Genomic DNA, 18386 nt, shown 5'->3' with positions numbered 1-18386 from the left:
AAGTATGAATCTTCAGCTTCTGCTTTAAATGGTAAAACACTGTGTGCATTCAAGGACATTAGCCTGCTTCTCAGAATCTCCCTGATGTTACTAATTAAGAGTAAGCAAGTATGGTGTGCCTCCTCCCAACCGGCTGGTGGACCAGTGATTGGGGTACAGACAGTGCTAGAGGGGAGTAAACCACTGGACACTGGTGCGTCAATCAGGAATTTTCCAATTAACCCTTTCATTATTAAAAGGGGTTTTCCAGGACTTAGGCCTGTATTACACCAACAGATTATCTGACAGATTTACTGACCAATCATCACACACAGTTCTTATGTTATACACACCAACTATGGTCTGATTGGCCATATATTGGTCCATCCATTGTATAGTTTCCTGCACCAGCAGCTCCCCGAAACAGCCGATTATGTAGAAGAAAATTATGGGTCAGCAGCGGCGCAACCAGGAAGATCCAGTATCAGAGTTTCCTCTGAGCAGGAGGCTCTCTGTTCCTGGGAAACTCTGATCCTGGACCTTCCTGGTTGCGCCTCTGCTGACCCGAATTTTCTTCTACATTTTCTGTCTGGATGCTGTGCCTTGAGGGAAAAAGCTTGGCGGCACCAGGTACCTCTATCCACTGCACAATCGGGTGTTATGCTCCGAGCGTAACCCATGCAGATGATCCTATCTGTCAAAACGGTCCCACCAATGAGCACAGCTCTCCCTCTGCTTTTCTTTCTAAACAGCTGATCAACAGGTGTCAGAATCCCAGCATTCAGATAATGATTTTCTGGGACTTACTGATGACCATGAGGATAGGTCATCAGTAAGTCCCAGAAAAAAAACCTTTAATGACCTAATCACTACCATTATGAATTCTAATATAATCGAATATTACCAACTGTTTTGAATTGCACAGCTAAGATGTAGTACCCCGTATGAAACTAAATTTTTTTTATTATTTCAGAAGTGAAGTACGGTAAATAAAAGATACATTACCCCTGTGACGTCCATGACCTTAATGGCCGCAAGTTGCCCAGTTTTAACATGGCGACCCTATAATAAAAAATATATATATATATATATAAATACAGATTTTATAGGCAGAGAAGCAGTGTAGATTGAAGCAGCACTTTTTTGAAGCAATACATTTATGTGAGTTCTACATCATAGAGGCAGGTTTCAGCCACTTCTGTGATAGATTAGCCTTCGCTACATTGCAGAAAATGAGCAGATTTGTTGACATTTTGACACAAAGGGAATTGAGTGCAGGCCATTTACAGATCAGTGAGTCAGCCGTTGCTTTCTACATGAATAAGCAGCGTAAGGGTCATTTCTTTTCTACCTAAATCACAGATTGCAACAAATTAAAAAATATAAAAACTTACTGTTCAAAACACCTTCTTCTATTAAACTTTTTCTTTAACCCTCTACAATAAAATTGATCTCTTGATACAGTTCCATGTAACACATACATACTGAATTTAGCATGTGCACCACACCAAAATGTCAAATGAAGCTGACAGTTTATACAGTCAATTCATTTACCCTGATCCCTCTACAAGAGATGATACATTCCAATTATCGGAACACACAGACAGTGACAGACATTTTATGCTGCAGCTAAAATGAAATAAGTCTCAGTAGACTAGTCTTCATCAAATACCAGAATAATAGTCAAAGGGGTTTTCCAAGCAAATAAAATTATAGAATAGTACCTACGGCATATATGAACACTCACCAAGTAACGCTATCATAGATTAAAAGTAATTATTATTTGTTTTCATTATCTTGCCCAGATCTGTAAAGCACATTTGTTTTGATGCTTCAAGGGCTTGCTGTGGCTGATATTACCAAGATTAACAGAAGTACAATTACTGTAATTCCTCTCCAAGACATTGCCTCTATTTACTGTTGCCTGCAAATTGAACTATTACAATCTGTAAGGTAGTTCTGTTATCAGTCACAGCTTTTCTATTGCTCACTGCAAAATATGCTGCCCAGCATGTGAACCACAATCCCTCAAAAAACAGGAATAGGTGAGGGAGGTCCAGAGCAGTGAAGATAATAGTTGCTTGGTGTTTGGTGTACGGGACACCGCACAATCAGTAGATAAACATTAGAAGCATAGTTGTGTGACTGTGAAACTGGTTTACAGAGGCATCTCGGCTACATATGCTATATTAGTAAGTGACTAATCTTAATGCATGTAAACCATCTGCATACAAAAGGGTACTTTCCCACTAGCGTTAAAGTTTTACGGCAATGAGTTCCGTCATAGGGGCTCAATACCAGAAAAAAAACGCATCCGTTTTATCCCAATGTATTCTGAACGGAAAGCCATCTGTTCAGTATGCATCAGGATGTCTTCAGTTCAGTCCCTTTAACGGTATTTGGCCAGAGAAAATACTGCATCATGCTGCGGTATTTTCTCCAACCAAAATTCCAGAACACTTTCCATTGAAATGTATTAATGCCAGATCCGGTACCAAGTGTTCCGGAAAAACGGATCCGGTTTCCTGCTCAGGGGAAGTCCGTTAGATTTCCGCTCAGGGGAAGACCTTTAAATCTGTGAAAAAGATAAATACTGGATCCGTTTTTCTGGGTGACACCGGAGAGACGGATCCGGTATTGCAACGCATTTATCAGATGGATCTGCATCAGTTTGCATACGGATTTCCGGATCCAGCAGGCAGTTCCAGCAATGGAACTGCCTGCCGGATTCTTCTAACACTAGTGTGAAAGTGCCCTTTAGACATACACTGTTAGGCTGAGTTCACATCACCGTTCAGCCTTTCCATTCTTCTGCTCCGATATAGGCGCAGAAGAATGGAAATGACGGATTTGGCAAATAACTGAGCCGAACAGAGCCTACGGACCCCAAAGACTAGAATGGGGTCCGTTAGATTTCTGCTCAGGGGAAGATTTTTGGAGCAAAGACAAAAGTCGTGCATGCAAGACCTTTGTCCCCACTTCAAAAATCTTCCGCTCAAAAACGGAACGGAAAGGCTGAATGCTGATGTGAACTCGGCCTTAGAAATCAAATCTACTCAATATAACAGATGTGTCTAAAATTACAGTACATACAGTATTATAAATAAACGTCATTGGATAAACAGCCTTATAGACTTCTCCATAAGACTAAAATAACAGTCAGTAATATTGTAATAATCTTTATAACTTTTTCATGTTAAAGGAAATCTGGCATGACATTTATGCTGCCCAGAATGCAGTAATGTAAGGCACGCCGTTTCCAGTGTGTGTATTCTAGCTAAACTCAATGTTTAATACTTGCAGTGCACTGCCAGTGCTGTGTATGAGGAGTTTCATGTATTTGGCGCTAACTCTATGGACAGCTTTCTCCCTATACACAGTAATCGGAAAAAGCTATCAATCAGTGGTGGAGGAATTAGCCTGCATTTCATGAATACATTAGACTGCTTGTTAACTTTACTGGCAGCGCAATGCAACAAAGAAATTGCAGAGTCAAATATTACAAGGCAAACAGAATGTCTGGCACCACTGCATGGAAGGTTTTCTTCAAGGTTGGAGGCCCTTCAGTGACGTTACAAAGGGAGATGAATCAATTCGCCATCCATGCAACTGGTCTGCCAGGTCCTCCGAAGCAAGAGAAGGGTGAGTATAGTTTGTAGTAACCAGATAACCACATATTTAGCATAGAGGGTTTCTCATACTGGGTTCCAGTATCACCTGAAACAGGTGAAGGGAGATAATAGTGGGGGGTGCATAAACTTGCTTATGCTTCAAGTAGGTTTTACGTCCAAATTAATATTGATTCTCATAGTGCACATTTCCAACGCTGGCACGCACACTTATACCACCAACTGCCTGGTGCCATGCAGGACATAAACCCCAATTTATAATCACATGGAAGATTGGTGAGAAGATACTGTACAGGTCTCTCTAATATTAGTCTACATGGCTAACTTCTACATGAACAGGTAAGGATTCATCAATCGGTTCAGCATGCTAAATTCTGAGAATTACTGATCTGCAATGTGGTGATTATACAGTCCAGAACTACCACAAGAATCGGCTGACCTGCTTACCACTAAGACTTATCAGGTTTCTAGGCCATCAAAAGGCTAACCAGCAGGTAGGTCTGTGCCATATCCCAGTTTCCTTGCTATGGTTACAGCTGATCTTTTAAGACAAACAGCATTAAAAAGTTTTCATGTATTAAAGTAACAGAAAGAGGTTTTGTTGTGAAGATAGGCAAGTTTCACTCTTTGGCCAATTAATTTATTGTGAACCAGGCGATACTTGCCCATATGTGTTTCTTCATCCACGAATTTATTGTGGCAGCTTTCCAAAGCTCGTGTACGGGATGTCTTTTAAAATGGGATCTGGCTCACATATGAAGTGCTAACATTAACAAAGCCCTTCCCATCATTTGGAAAGAAATGATGTGGAAAACAATTCTGACTTCATCTGCCAAGAACTTGTGCTTTCCAGCTTCGATTGGTACATGTGAGCAGACTATCCATTAATATGGACTCATAGATCTAGCTCGTATTTTGTGTGAATAAGATGTAAGAATATTAGTTCACAAAAGACGAAGGGTGAGAGAACCTTTCAGCTCTCCCGATGTCTGCCTCAGTAAATGCTTCTATGACCCTTGAAATAACATTAGACTATTACGTTTTAAAGCACTGTGTTGTGCAATTCCTCTGTAATGAATAAAATGAAAACTGAGCATTACTACTCCCCCCGTCAGCATTGGACATTGCTAGAGCGTGTAGGTCCATGCTCCACTGCCAAGAGCAATGGTAACACTGAGTTGTCCATGTCCAGGACGGTGGGAGGACCAATAGAGCAGCAGAACAGAGAGTTCTAAGAAGAGATGCACCAACATTTTTAATCCCTCCAAAGTAAACAAGACATGTCAGGCTCGCTTTTAAATGACATTTAATAAGGTTTTGTTCACATCTGGATCAGAGGCTTCGACTGCAGATTCCTTCAGATTTTCTATTTTTACCATCAGTAAGAGGAACACCTTGCTGGCACATGCCAGACCCCACTATCAGGTTGACGCTTATGGTGTATGTCGTTCCAAGGATGTGTAAGCATGTTGTGGCTTCCATTATAAAAGGAAACCATTACCTATGTGAACACCGCCGAATTCATGTCAGAATCATTAAAAAAGTGATTGATAAATACTAGTTCGAAGGAAATGCGGAGAAAAACTGATTCTACCTTTTGTACCTGAACACAGTAACTTGATTAGTTGCTGAGGGCACAAGAACCACTTTTCCTTTGCACTAGTTCTGATAAATCCCCCGATCAGCTCTTTCAACAGTGTAGTAAACCACAGCAATGAATATATAGAGTTCAAAGAGGTTTGTGCATTATATTATTATGATACTATGGCTAAAAACATATCTGTAGGTGTTAGACGACTACTCAAACCTCCAATATAGATTACAATATACACAGAATGGAAAGTCATAAATAAGTCTTTATTATTGACCAGTAAAAAGTACATAACACAAATCCACCCACAAATAAGCAGGGGGCCATAGCGAGTAGGTCACACCACCCACCTCCGATGCCTTCCTGAATGAAGTAGCCTCCATCTGGCTCGCCAGCATTGGGTATGACTTGATTATATTAAATATCTCCACATGTGATAGTACTTTATGATTGGCCAATACAGGTATATATAGTGAGCGACTCGGAGACCTGAAGGAAGCGACTGCGAAACGGCGTTGGGGCGAGGGCAGCCTGTGTGGTCGTTATTTGGCTTTTTCTTTTCTGTATTAGTATTTTAGAGTATTCAACTATAGTAGGTTCTTGCTCAATGTTGGGCTTTCTAATATACAGTATATTGTTTACCAGTATTTCTGCTATATATATTTGCAACCATCAACTCACTGTAGCCCCTCCTTATGCGTGGGGGGATTTATGTGCTTTTTACTTAATAAAGATGTATTTATGCATTTTCCATTTCTTGTATGATGTTATATAAGTACTGGAGGCACATGTTACTACTAGTCTACTTTTAGAGGGTGGAAATGAAGCCTTGCTTTAATATTTAAAACGAGACATAATTCGGAGCCATGTGGTTCCCTAGTCATCACCCATTCCTCTGCCTATGCATATAATACTGGCACAATGAATTGTGGGTAGGTAGAAGTGAATACAGTAGCAATGTATCTGGACACTGGACTTCCTATGAGGTCCTCCACGGAGGAGAGAGGAGATTCGGTATTTAACTTTTGCAGACCGCAAAACCGGATCCGTTTTTTCTGGAACACTTAGGGCCGGATCCGGCATTAATGCATTTCAATGGAAAATAATTCAAGTGTTCCGGAATTTTGGACGGAGAATATACTGCAGCATGCTGCGGTATTTTCTCCATCCAAAAACCCTACCATGACTGAACTGAAGACATCCTGATGCATACTGAACGGATTTCTCTCCATTCAGAGTGCAATAGGATAAAACTGATCCGTTTTGTTCCGGTATTGAGCCACTAGGACGGAACTCAATACCGGAAAACTTTAACGCAAGTGTGAAAGTACCCTAATCTGCAAGGTGAGCTGGCCTTACTGTACAAGGATGCAGTTTTGCCACATGAAAATTTGCAACGGCAAATCGACAGCTGTTCAGTCACGTGTGAACCTGAATTCTGCTGTGATTTGTAGGTAATTCTGTGCTACCACAGAGCCTTGCCTAAAGCTCAAAAACCAAATAAATCCAACGCATTAATGCACCCAAGTATTCTGCCATAGGCCTGCATATCTCACAGTCTGAACTACTGTATTTTAAAGTGGTTGTCCAGCAGTATTACATATTTTTTATATGGCTCCCAGGCAGTCAAATATAAAAAAAAGCCATACTCACGCTCACCTATCCGCCACCACTGCCTGTCCAATACTGCTGTCCACTTCCTGGCCCCGGCTCCACACGCCAGAAATGATGAACCAACTCAGCCATTGATTTTTTTTCTCTTTCTAGCATTCCTAGCATGTAGTGGTGGGTGATCGGCAAGGGTAAGCATCATTTCTGCCATGTTTTCAAGCCCCTCTAAGCTTGTTCCTTCTGTTTTCTAGGGTAGGGGGAAGGGGAGGATGGAAGTTGTGTAGCCTTGTCAATTTGTCATGCACTAACATGGAATATCAATTTGTCATTTTGTTTTTCCAGTATATGACCTTTTTTTTAAGACGTCTAATGTTCTTGAAAAATGTCAGGTGTTGTTTGACGGATGCTTCAGTGCTGGCTCATAATGATCATGAAGTTGCTGAGGTGAATGATAATGAAAACGACCCATCTGAACAATGCTCAATATTTCATAACTGTGCACAATGCAAAGTTCTAATCCAAAAGTCCATTTCAAAAATTCTCATGTCTCTTGTCTTTTCTGGGTCCGTATCTGGACGAGTCATCGCACCAGACAAGCAATATATTCAGATCATTGACTGCATGTATTTTAACCCTTACAGCTTGAGGTACCTAAATGGTACAATAAAATGCTACACTGCCAACAGGCCGTATTACACTGGCAGATAATCCCTAAGATCTTGTTAGCAAGCGTTCGTATGAACACTTGTTAGCGATGATCTGGCAGTGTAGCACTGTCGCCGATTACCCAATGAACAAAGAAAATGCTCGCTCATCGGCTATAGTTACATAGCACTTTGCTATCGGCAAACAATGATTCAGTATGGGGACGAGCGATGGCATTAGCCATTACCCATGCTGAAGAGGAGATCGCTAGCGAGCAGGCGATTGCCAGGAAGGAACGCTTCCCTCCCGACAATCGCCTGCCTAATCTGCAGGATTAATAGGGCCTTTAGTCCCCGATACTGAAAGAGTTAAATACGTGTTTATTGAGCTAATCCACCCTCATCAAGTCACTATTCATATGCAAATGAACAGCATGAAGCGTTTTAACAAATCAATTAGCACCAAAGTAACAGAAATTTCGTTGTTCTGGATAAAGACAACCATCCGTGCTATGGGCCGCTCATGCTACAGCTCCACAGCAGGGGTATATTTGTGCTAACTGCCCAATCAGTATGGGAGGGATGTTGCCCATCATGCTGCCCACATCAAGCATGGCGCAGCAAGCCTCAAAGACCTTAATTTTCAATCCTACCCAACCAATAGCAGAGGAGATACAGCTCAGGCAGTATCATTGAGATCTGCCAATGCACATTTCAGTTGCGGGAGACCAAGTGCAATACGTACCGGATACAGAGCACTGTTAGCATACAGTGAAATCCCAATAATCAGCAGTACATCACATAACAGAAAATAATATGTAATTTCAGAAGACTGAATAGAAATAATCTTTAAAACTGCAATGTGAAAGCAGCGTTAAGTTACACTATCAAAGGCGGGTCTTTCTGTTACACTACCTACCACAAACAAAGATAACGCACCAAAAATGAGTTGTAGGAATCAAATGAAAATTTCTATGTGTGAGTGTAATGATATATGTAAATGATTACAATATTAGAGCAAAGGATAAGTTATATATGGAAAAACTGTAGAATTGAAAGGAGGCTGTAGTACCCTGCTGGGCCTACTCTAGTCTGGATACAAGATGAGATATGGTTGGACTTGGAGTCCTACAGGTTCTGTATGGTATCCTGTGGCATATTTGCCCACAGATGTTGCAGCTAGGCCTGCAGATCCTACACACTTGTGGGATGCCAAAGCCTAGATGGCGGGCAGTTCTTCAAATTGAGCAACCTGCTTCTCTCAGTTCAATGATGTGTCCCTTTGCAAAGTCTGTCAACCAGGCATGAGTACCAGTAAATGAGCTCTCACCAAGAGGTACACTACCCAAAAATAGCCTATGAGAGCCTTTTTTTTTTATAGGGCAGCGCAAGAAGACGCTCTTGTGGCAGACCACACCTATAATCATTAACATAGCTGCCTGAGACACAACTGCATGCTGAGTTTTGTCACATACTACCTTTCCCCTCCGAAGCCCATAGACTTGGCAGTTATCCGGCCTGTTTCCGGTATTAGTGCTGCTTGCAGCAATATTTGCCCAGCCAAAACGTGGCACTAATGCCGGAAACAGGCAGGATCCCTGCTAGGTCTCATTATAGCTAATGGGGCCTGGCCGTGCTCTGGCAGTTCCCGGCTATGCCGGATGCGATAAACTTTGGCATGCTATTTCTCTACCAGAACAGCCTGTCAGACAATTTTAGTGCTAGTGTGAAAATATCCTAAGCCAAAGTTATTAGGCTGAAGGCCAGAAATGGTGCAATTTGTGGTGCCAATTCATGCCTCCTAATTACCTGACTTCTAGTTGAAAGGGTAGTGCCTAGTATTAAAGTTATTCCCTATCCACAGCTATCCAAGGTTGTGTGCTGGCGTTCCACTCATTCTCTATGGGACTACCAGAGACAGCGGAGTAAAGCTCTCAGCTTCTTCCAGCTGTCCCACAGAGACTGGACGGAGGACTGGCAGGGCACAAGCTCAACCTGCTGCTCCATCAGTACAGAAAAATGGGACTACCATTCTCATGACTGATGGGGGTCCCAGTGGTTGGAGCTCCAGTGATTAGTTAGTTATGGATAGTAGATAACCTTTATACTTGGAACAAGCCCTTTAAGGTCTAACTCCAGGCATGCTTTCCCACCAAAGCGGAAATCGTACACTGGGCAATACAGTTGCCAGTGCAGCCATATGACAGCCTATTCATTACAATAGGATGCATGTATGATACTTGCTGGGCATTGTAAAATTGTTTCGGCAACTAAACCATGCAGGGAAAAGTTGAATCTCTCCTTGTGTGATATCAGATCTGCTGGGACAGTATGTCTGGATGTACACTTTAGCTAGTGGGTACTAATGCAGCCTTCAAAACTGCTGCCTTAGTACTGTGACAAATGATAATAGCTGGCTTTTTACTTCATATAGGCAAACAAATGACAATTTACCCAATATGATATTCACATTAGATTTTGTATTGCTGTTACTTTAGGATATGTTTTTCATTCCCTCTCATCGGCAACAACCAACCTCATTTCTAGAAAATCAATTTATATAAAATATATGAGATAAAATGCCGTTCTATTTTCAATTAATTTGTGTAAAATATATTTCCTGCAGTTGCTTTGATATTCCACAATTGCTGCCGAATTGCCTTTGTATCATAAAGAGTTTGAGAAACATTTGAAGTTAATTAGAAGCATGAACGGCGGTTTCAATTGCCGTACACTCAAAATGATGACAGCTCCGAGATTTATAGCTGAATAGGTTTAAAATTCAGTTCTAGGTGACTAAATTAACCTTGAGAAAAGTCTGTGGAAGAGAACATCAGATGTGTGCCCACATTTATTCAAAATGCACATTCATTTTACTGCATTTTTAGCATTTTTGAAAAACATCCAAGATGATATATGATTACCATAAATAATATTCTCGGGCCTCTATTGCTCCGATTACATCCTAGCAGCACAAGCTACACTTACACATGTGCAGCCTCTTCATTCTTTCCCAACCTGGATGCAGTGGCTATCTCATCAGGTGGGGCACAGGTCAGGGGATCTCCATTCTCAAATTCGGTAGGACCCACATATTTAGAGCATATCCTGTGGATAAGCTACACCAGTATTGGATGGGAATACTCCCTCCTTAAAGGCGTTGTCCAGAATTTTTAGATGTGATGGCCTAATTTCATGTTCATCCATGACAATTGGGATCTTTTGAAAGGGGACTCATCTTTGAACATCTTTCCCAACCAAAGACCCTTACATTTAGAAGGTGCCGCACCCTCAAGGATAAGCTGGTCAGAAGTGTGTGTAGCACACCGCAGGAAGAGACATGGCACTCGTTTTCCAGATTCACATGTTTTTAAGCAATGTCACTAATCCGCGGCGCACAGCTGTGGCCAATAGTACAGGCCGCGTCTAGCCCGTCCCTTATAAAGCGCAAATATGCGCCATGACGTTCACAGCGGCCAGAAGAAGCGTGCCTGCCGCGCGAAACGGCCGTAGCCGCTACTACTTGCCACAGTGTGTCTGTCCCTGGATCCGATGTTTGTATCGCTTTTTTCTACGAAGTGTAATAAAGCCGCAACATAATCACAGCTTCGGTGAGTGCTGCGAACTTTGTTTCTTTTTCTACTTGTATTATATATTGTGGATTCTCCCTCTACAACGCTGAGCACCGCCTGGGAAGCACGCCCACACCACAGTATCGGATCCCTGCAACTTTGGGCTGTGAATCAGTGTAGGCAGTGCCGCCGTACTCACTTTCTCAGCTGTAATCCTAATTTCAGGTTAGGCCAGCAATATCTGACTGAAAGGAGTCCAACACCCCGCCAATCAGCTGTTCTGCACTAACTCCAGGAACATGGTGCTTGAACTACATGGCTCTGATTACTATGTAGTATTTGAGTAAATATGTTGTTAAAAGGGGTTGTTCAAGACCAACAAAGGTAAGATGACTTACTGGCATCCTGGAACTGGCTCCCTGCTCCTTTGCCTGAAGGCCTGCAATGCTACGATGGGCTTCATTGATGTCAACATCCGGTTTGACAATGCCACAGCCAATCAGGTGTTGTGCTGAGGTCCATCTCCCCTTGCATCATGTGACCATTTGTCATGACATAAGGTCTACCGGACACAGATGCAGCGATGACAACTGGCTGCTGCGATGTCAAACCGGATGCTGACATTGATGGAGCCCAGTGGAACATCACAGGCATGCAGGAGAAAGAGCAGGGAGCTAGAGCCAAGAAGCAGCTAAGTTATCTTTCCTTTGCAGGCCCAACTGAGCGGGGGGTTTTGCAAAAAAATAAAAAATTTATCTTGCACAATCCTTTTAAGTCCAAACGCTTAAGTGGTTTATGCCATTTTAACATGAAGAAATACAGATTTGAGATTTTACTTTGATACTGGAGTTTTATTCAACTGTAGATCCACTGTGTAGTGGACGGAACTGGTTACTTCAGCACTGCTTCCACTGACGTGAATAGGAACAGTGCTACACTACTCTGAAACAGCTAGCCGGTGGGTGTGCGGGATTTCAGACCCTGTCGGTCAGACATTGATGGCCTATCCTGAGGCCTATCCTTGTAAAATCCTAAACAATGATTTAGATGGAGTTTGCCATGAACAAGACTTTACTTGTAGATGCCCTGTGCAGAGGAGATAAGTGTCTGATCATGTGGTCTCACCCATCTCTATAATGGGGTCCCCTGTTCCCCTATTTACAAGAGTAGTGGTCAAGCATGTCCGTTGCTGCTCAATTTAACTCTACAGGACTGCAAGACATAGATGAGTACAGTGCTCGATGTCTTCATCAATACAGAACAGGCTACTGGTTGACTGGATGAGATGTTGTTGGGGAGCTTTGGGAGGTAAAGCACAGACTTCTGATACATCTGGTTCCATTAGTGTTGAGCAAAGAGAGTTTTGGATGCTTCATCCGAAGTCACTTTGTTCAAAACTTCAGAATAATACTGTATGGAGATTTGTCTCCGTATAGCATTAGAATGTATGGGCTCCGATGAGCTGAAGTTGGTTATTCACAAAGTCACGCGTGACTTTATTTGAGTAACTTTGGTAAGTGATTTTTATAAAAGTGGAAAACCACTTTAAAACTTGAAACCGAACTCTGCTTCTGATCAGAGGTTCTAGTCAGAAACGAAGCAGAGTTCTGTTTTAAAGTGGTTTTCCCCTTTAAAAATCAACTACCGAAGTTATTCAACAAAGTCACGCCTCATTGGAGCCCATACATTCTAATACTGTACGTAGACAAATCTCCGTACAGTATTATTCTGAAGTTTTGAACAAAGCGACTTTGGATAAAGCATACGAAGCTTGCCTTGCTCAACACTAGGGTCCATATCAGACATCAATAAAACTGCCCCTTAATCCCAGGAACCAAAAATCTGTACAGAAGAGCATGATTTACCAGTTTAAATAATTTTAGAAAAGAAAGTGCATCTCAAACAATAGTAGAATCAAAGAGCAAGTTTCTTCTGAACATTAGGGCAAAACGAGAATACCATTTTATTAATCATAATTATCTTTACAAGGAAAAAAATAAACTCATTAGGGAGGTTTCATTTTTTTCTCTTTGCAACGTGTTTCGACTGATAAAACATCCGTACAAAGATAACATAATCATACCTTGTTGCTTTTATCATCTCAATATAGTTTCCTGTGTAACGATATTTAACAAGAAGCAGCATGAGTGAAGGGTATGTACAACTATATTTGGCTGAACAACTTGTGAAGCACATTAATCTGCGGGGAGCCGCCTGTGGGCATTCTACCAGTAATTGATGCAGAACACTTTCACTGATTTGTCTATAGCCGTACACACCACTTAAAAGGATGTTAAATTAAACTCTGAACCGGTAAGGTCAATGTAGTTTTTTGTGTTCTTGTTTTTACGTCATGGTAAGTGATGTTCAGCTGTCCCATCTTGCTTGTGTCTGTGTGACAGTACAAATGGTGGCAACTGCTTGATATCGGAAATGCACTACAAAGACTCATATACCAGAGTACACATAAGTACAGAAACAGGACCACAAAGAGTTGGGCTAAAGCATATTTGCATAAGGGACAGATATGCTTCCTATTATTAAAGCGTTCTAACCTATACCCTGCTCTAAATGTCTGCATAAAGCCTGGACAGGTAAAGCCTGTAGAAATGGGCGGTTGTTCAGAAAACCTGAGTTATTCAGACTCCAATGTCAACCACCAACATCATTATTTAATGCATAAGAAACCACCCATGGTTAAGAGACCAATGCCTCTGTATCAGAGTATGGAGAAGTTGGCAGTCTTGCACAGGGGAGAGGTATACCATCAAAATGCATTGCAGAAGGTATGTCCAAAATTTGACATTCCCATTAAGAAAAAAGCTGAAAAACACTGACTTCAGTGCTGCTTTATTGGCATTGCTTTCATCAATTTTACCTGTGATGTTCTAATCATTGTCTGGAATTACTCCATTAGGGTACCTCGTGCGGTTTTGGAAGCTACAACTAGGAGTGAATTTAAAAATGGAAGTCATATCTTTATATTTTCTATCTTTTTATTACCCACTCCTGATTTTTTCCACTGATGGCTGACACATAAACGTCTTAATCTTCAAGGTCTTCTTGGTAGATATCTAACATTTACATACATGTATGGGAGTTCGTAAGTTGGAGTTTGATAGTGGTTACTCCCCTTCTACCCAAGGGAGTGCTCTATCTTGATATTTTTTCTTTTTTTCCTAGACTTTCTATTTCAGTGCTCAGGTGCTGGTGCTATTTACACTATGGTCTTGCTGCACAGCTCAGAAGTATGTTTATTTTTACTGCAACACTAAAGAATGGAATTCAATAGTGGTCTGGTCCTTGTGACCTGGCAAACATATTTCAAAAGGTGTATTTCTACATAACTTGGATAAGAAGGTGTATCCAGAATAAAGGATAGCAAAATACGTGGCAGGCAGAGTTTTACCAGATCTACTAATGCGCTCCCTAGGAACGGGGGCTGCAAGTTCCCATTGCACCAGCAGACTGAAAGATCGACAGACCCTGCAACACGCAGGCTCTTTCAATGTACTGTTAGGCTACTTTCACACTAGCGTTCGATCGGATCCGTTCTGAACGGATCCGCTCATATTAATGCAGACGGTGGCTCCGTTCAGAACGGATCTGTCTGCATTATAACTTTGAAAAAAGTGTGAAAGTAACCTGAGCGGATCCGTTCAGACTTTACATTGAAAGTCAATGGGGGACGGATCCGCTTGAAGATTGAGCCATATGGTGTCATCTTCAAGCGGATCCGTCCCCATTGACTTCCATTATAAGTCGGAACGGATCCGCTCGCCTCCGCACGGCCAGGCGGACACCCGAACGCTGCTTGCAGCGTTCAGGTGTCTGCTCACTGAGCGGAGCGGAGGCTGAGCGCTGGCAGGCGGATGCATTCTCAGTGGATCCGCCTCCACTGAGAATGCATTAGGGCCAGACGGCTGCGTTCAGGGCCGCTTGTGAGCCCCTTCAAACGGAGCTCACGAGCGGACACCAGAACGCAGGTGTGAAAGGAGCCTAATACAGACTGGGGTCCTAATGAGGTTGGAAGTTTCCATCGCATATAGCCATTATCTAAAAGTTATAAAAATGTAAATATTCAATTTTAGACAGGTCAGAAATTTTGATTAATTTTTCAAGTAAAATGCAGACTGATTACCATGAATAGATTTGAAGTCAAATGGTAATGCAAAAGAAGAAAAATACACAAATGCCAAAAAGTTTCCTGTTAAATTGTATATAAAATATATAAAAGATTAATCTTATATGAAGGTTTTGGTTATGATTAAAATCACTCAAGTGTGAGATTGAATTGCATTATACCTGACACTAGAAAATCACTCCATCATGTTGAAGCACTGACGTCCTATTAATCATGTCACTGTACAGAATGATCACTAGAGACAATGTCAGACGAGGCCACTCTCTCTACTAATATGCTTTTGATACCGCTTTTAGGCTGATTGATTCAAGCAATCCTCTTGCTATTGCAGCATTTTCAGATCTCATTTGTGTTTGTGAGTTGCAATGAGATGATCATTTCAATAAGGACTTTGCCTGGTATTGTGCCAGTTATCTTTAACCACTATAGCACCACCATATGTTGCATTGCAGGATTTATACATTTAGATCATCCCTATCCTTTTAGGACAGTTCAGAGTCTAAGAAAAAGTTCCTGCCATAAATTCATGAAAGATGGGGCTAAATTTATTGGAAGTCAATATGTCTTCTAATCATGCATGGTCCACAATATCACTTTATATCTGGCCAATTCTGTACTACTACAATTTTTGGAACTACCATGAAAATGATTAGAGAGAGCTGCACATTGGTCGGGGGAATCCTGTAGGGAAAAGGTGCAGATCGCAGGCACTTGCACCTGCCATAATGACTAAGGGGGAGATTTTTACAAGGTGGTTTACGCCACAAGAACTTTGGCGCAGACTTAAAGCTGAGTGAAGATGCAGTTTGAGGCCATGGTGGGTGTCCGCTCGTGGTATAGCTCCATGCCATCCTCTCCCAGCCATACCTACACTCACCTAAAGAATTATTAGGAACACCATACTAATACGGTGTTGGACCCCTTTTGCCTTCAGAACTGCCTTAATTCTACGTGGCATTGATTCAACAAGGTGCTGATAGCATTCTTTAGAAATGTTGGCCCATATTGATAGGATAGCATTTTGCAGTTGATGGAGATTTGAGGGATGCCCATCCAGGGCACGAAGCTCCCGTTCCACTACATCCCAAAGATGCTCTATTGGGTTGAGATCTGGTGACTGTGGGGGCCATTTTAGTATAGTGAACTCATTGTCAGGTTCAAGAAACCAATTTGAAATGATTCGAGCTTTGTGACATGGTGCATTATCCTGCTGGAAGTAGCCATCAGAGGATGGGTACATGGTGGTCATGAAGGGATGAACATGGTCAGAAACAATGCTCAGGTCGCCCGTGGCATTTAAACAATGGGCAATTGGCACTAAGGGGGCTAAAGTGTGCCCAGAAAACATCCCCCACACCATTACACCACCAGCCTGAACAGTGGTAACAAGGCATGATGGATAGGATACATGTTCTCATTCTGTTTACGCCAAATTCGGACTCTACCATTTGAATGTCTCAACAGAAATCGAGACTCATCAGACCAGGCAACATTTTCCAGTCTTCAACAGTCCAATTTTGGTGAGCTTGTGCAAATTGTAGCCTCTTTTTCCTATTTGTAGTGGAGATGAGTGGTACCCGGTGGGGTCTTCTGCTGTTGTAGCCCACCTTTCTTTCCCATTCTGACATTCAGTGTTGGCGTTCAGGAGATTGTCTTGTCCAGGACCATAACCCTACATGCATTGAAGCAACTGCCATGTGATTGGTTGACTAGATAATCGCATTAATGAGAAATAGAACAGGTGTTCCTAATAATTCTTTAGGCGAGTGTATATAGGGAAGCATACTTATCTGCATCCTGACATTCATTTCTGTCTCCCTGGGTCTCTAGCTGTCTTCAGTCCCCACATGTAAAGTTCTACCATGGATGGGGTCACGTGTGTTGCTGCAGACAATTACTGGTCTCCTCAAGTGGCATATCTCTGCTGGGTCAAGAGCTACTTAGGGACACATTACCGCTGATGCCAATCATTGACTGCAGAGGCTGATGTGACCCCGTTCATGGTGGAAGTTCACATGCAACAACCAAAGAGTAGTGAAGACAGTCAGGGATCGAGGGAGGTGGAACTGAGCAGCAGGGAGCAGGTAGGTATGCTTCCTTCCTACAGGTATGGTGGGAGGGGTGTGGAGCTTAAAGGGGATTGACATTTTAAAGTTTACATGCAGTCATGCTATATTTTGACCTTTACATCCACTTCGCACTATACACAATAATGGGCTTGCATGTGACCATAGACAAGACATAAATTTGTTGCATGATTTTCACAATTTGCTATGAGAGGCACACCAATATTGTACACACTGTCACAGAGACAAGCATGTGCAAGTAAGGCTACTTTCACACTAGCGTTCGGGTCGGTCCGCTCGTGAGCTCCGTTTGAAGGGGCTCACGAGCGGACCCGAACGCAGCCGTCCAGCCCTGATGCAGTCTGAATGGAGCGGATCCGCTCAGACTGCATCAGTCTGGCGGCATTCAGCCTCCGCTCCGCTCGCCTCCGCACGGACAGGCGGACAGCTGAACGCTGCTTGCAGCGTTCGGGTGTCCGCCTGGCCGTGCGGAGGCGTGCGGATCCGTGCGGATCCGTCCAGACTTACAATGTAAGTCAATGGGGACGGATCCGTTTGAAGATGCCACAATGTGGCTCAATCTTCAAGCGGATCCGTCCCCCATTGACTTTACATTGAAAGTCTGGACGGATCCGTCCGAGGCTATTTTCACACTTAGCTTTTTTTTTGCCATTTTAATGCAGACGGATCCGTTCTGAACGGAGCCTCCGTCTGCATTATTATGAGCGGATCCGTTCAGAACGGATCCGCCCGAACGCTAGTGTGAAAGTAGCCTAAGTATGATGGCATGTTGCATCACAGAGACCACCCCATGGTAAAATAGCACCACCATGTACTCCAAATTCTCAATGCACAATTGTTTTACAATACATTTTCTGTCAACAGATTTGTAGCTTAGCTTTTTAGTGTGCCATTTTCAAATTACTTCTGTAATCTTTTGCTATACAAAGCAATGCAATGCTCACCCCAGGTCCATTTTATTCATAGATATTAGTAAATTACTGTACAGTAGCCACAACCCCAAACTGTCAAAGCAACAGAAAAGTAAATCACTACATTAAGTAACACAAAAACTATCAACCACATTTAGTGTAATATCATTCACGTTTTAAACTGCAATCTAAAAGAGTATACTGCAAAAAGCCTTTTC

The 18386-nt window shown here is 42.3% G+C and overlaps 1 protein-coding gene across 8 annotated transcripts in view; it reads right to left on the bottom strand.

The window, feature by feature from the left end:
- Positions 1–18386, bottom strand: part of TNIK (TRAF2 and NCK interacting kinase) — a 313379-nt gene that overhangs the window by 175374 nt on the left and 119619 nt on the right. For all 8 annotated transcript variants that reach the window (XM_044288827.1, XM_044288829.1, XM_044288832.1 and 5 more), the window contains exon 3: positions 985–1041. In XM_044288827.1, coding sequence (XP_044144762.1) covers positions 985–1041 — 57 coding nt within the window. The remainder of the gene's footprint in view (positions 1–984; positions 1042–18386) is intronic.

Source organism: Bufo gargarizans, chromosome 4 (genome assembly GCF_014858855.1).
Source record: "Bufo gargarizans isolate SCDJY-AF-19 chromosome 4, ASM1485885v1, whole genome shotgun sequence".
NCBI lineage: Eukaryota > Metazoa > Chordata > Amphibia > Anura > Bufonidae > Bufo > Bufo gargarizans.
This window is presented reverse-complemented; position numbering and strand designations above follow the sequence as displayed.